Here is a 1686-nt window from a genome sequence, read left to right as displayed (position 1 = left end):
TGATTTCTTGGCTTCTTTTGCGGACTGTCCTTATCAAGCTACAGGGAGAAGAAAAAGAAAAGAAAAGAAAGGGAAAGAAGGAAAGAAAGAGGGAAAGTCGGAACCCCCCGCTTTGCTTCTTTTTTGAAGAAGTATGAGGGGCATACACGAGAGAAGAAAGACAAGATCCAAGAGAGAGAGAAATGCTGAAGAGAGAGAGAGAGAGACGCAGAACGAAAGAATGTTAAAAGGAGAGGTGTGTGGTCGATCGATGGAGAAGAGATAAAACTCCCTTCGAACGACTGAAAGAAAGATAGGTCCATTTCTCTTCTTACCCGCTTTCAACGAGGAGAGCGAAGATGAGAAGGAGAAAGAAAAAGCCTTGAAGAAGAACGCCGACTACCGAGAAACCCTTCAAGAGGAGAAGACAGAGAGAGAGAAGCCAAGAAAGACAAGAGAAAGAAAGAACGAAAGAGAAAGTGAGAAGGCTCTTCATACAAAAGAGAAAGACAGACCCCCGTCAAAGAAGAAGAAGAAGAGAAGAGAGGAAAGAAACATAGGAAAAGAAGAGAGAAGATCGAGTGAGAAGGTGGGGGCGAATGATCTGTCGTGAAGATACACACGAAAGAGAAAGGAAAAGACAGATAGACATACGCACACGATTGCCTACTCAACTAGACCTATAAATATGTAGAAATACATTGTATACAGAAGCTCTTAGATAGATACAAATAGATTAAAGATAGATAGATAAATACACTATGTAATAGGACGTAGAAAGAAGAAGAAGAGAAAGAAGTTGAGATAAGCCGAAGACGATGAAAGAACGAAAGACCGACGAGAGAACAATAAGGTAGAGAAGGAGGCCGAAGAAGAGGAGAGATGCATGCGCATCGCAAAAGAAAGAAAGAAGAGATAGTGAGGGAACCCCCCTAACGCAACTTCTTCTCTACACACTTTCTCTCTTTCTGCGCGCCCTTTCGATAGAAATGCCTCCATGAAAAAGAAAGACCGGCATCACTTGAGAGAGCGGAGATGCACCTCAGAGTGTCTATACGCCACAGTGTAGAGACAGACGAAGAGAAAGAGAAAGAAACAAGAAAGAGAGGAGAAGAAGAAGAGGATGAAGAAACTTACGAAGGAGAGTTGGGTGTCCGGAGATATATTATTGTAATACGCCGAAACGTATAGAGAAACGCATGCGACCATCGAGAGGCTCAGCACAGCAAGAGAAGAAAGGCACGGCACACAACTGACATTCACCACCCTAACCTATACATAGACATGTACATATTTATCTATCTATCTATCTTTAATCTATCTATCTATATATGAATCTACCTATATATGCATGCACTTATATAGAGACAGTTGATCCTTCGTCGTAGACGTTTTGATGAGACGTACTTGAGATATGAGTGTTGACGAGATGTACGAGAATAACCTAGACATGATTGCCTGTTTATGCTCCTATACATCAAGTCGGGTCTCCACGCACATAGAGTCTTACATACACACTTGTATGCATCTCCATAAATATACTCTCTCTACGCTCTACAATAGCTCTCTATATATGTATGTATGTATTTATGTATGTATGTATATGAAATACATCTCAAGGGACAGACAGTGAGAGATCTCTTTAGATCACTTCACACAACGCCCGAATCTGTCGTTCTTTCTGGAATGAAAGAAAGAGTTAGAAAG

General features: G+C 41.3%; 1 protein-coding gene across 1 annotated transcript in view; it reads right to left on the bottom strand.

Annotated features, from left to right (window-relative positions):
- Window positions 1–67: 67 nt before the first annotated feature.
- Window positions 68–1686, bottom strand: part of CSUI_001903 (concanavalin a-like lectin glucanase family protein) — a 7134-nt gene continuing 5515 nt past the window's right edge. The window contains exon 5 of the mRNA XM_068062106.1: window positions 68–391. Within this exon, the coding sequence (XP_067925918.1) occupies window positions 379–391 (13 nt within the window). The 3' untranslated portion in view covers window positions 68–378. The remainder of the gene's footprint in view (window positions 392–1686) is intronic.

The sequence above is a fragment of the Cystoisospora suis genome (genome assembly GCF_002600585.1).
Source record: "Cystoisospora suis strain Wien I chromosome Unknown contig_785, whole genome shotgun sequence".
Lineage (NCBI taxonomy): Eukaryota > Apicomplexa > Conoidasida > Eucoccidiorida > Sarcocystidae > Cystoisospora > Cystoisospora suis.
This window is presented reverse-complemented; position numbering and strand designations above follow the sequence as displayed.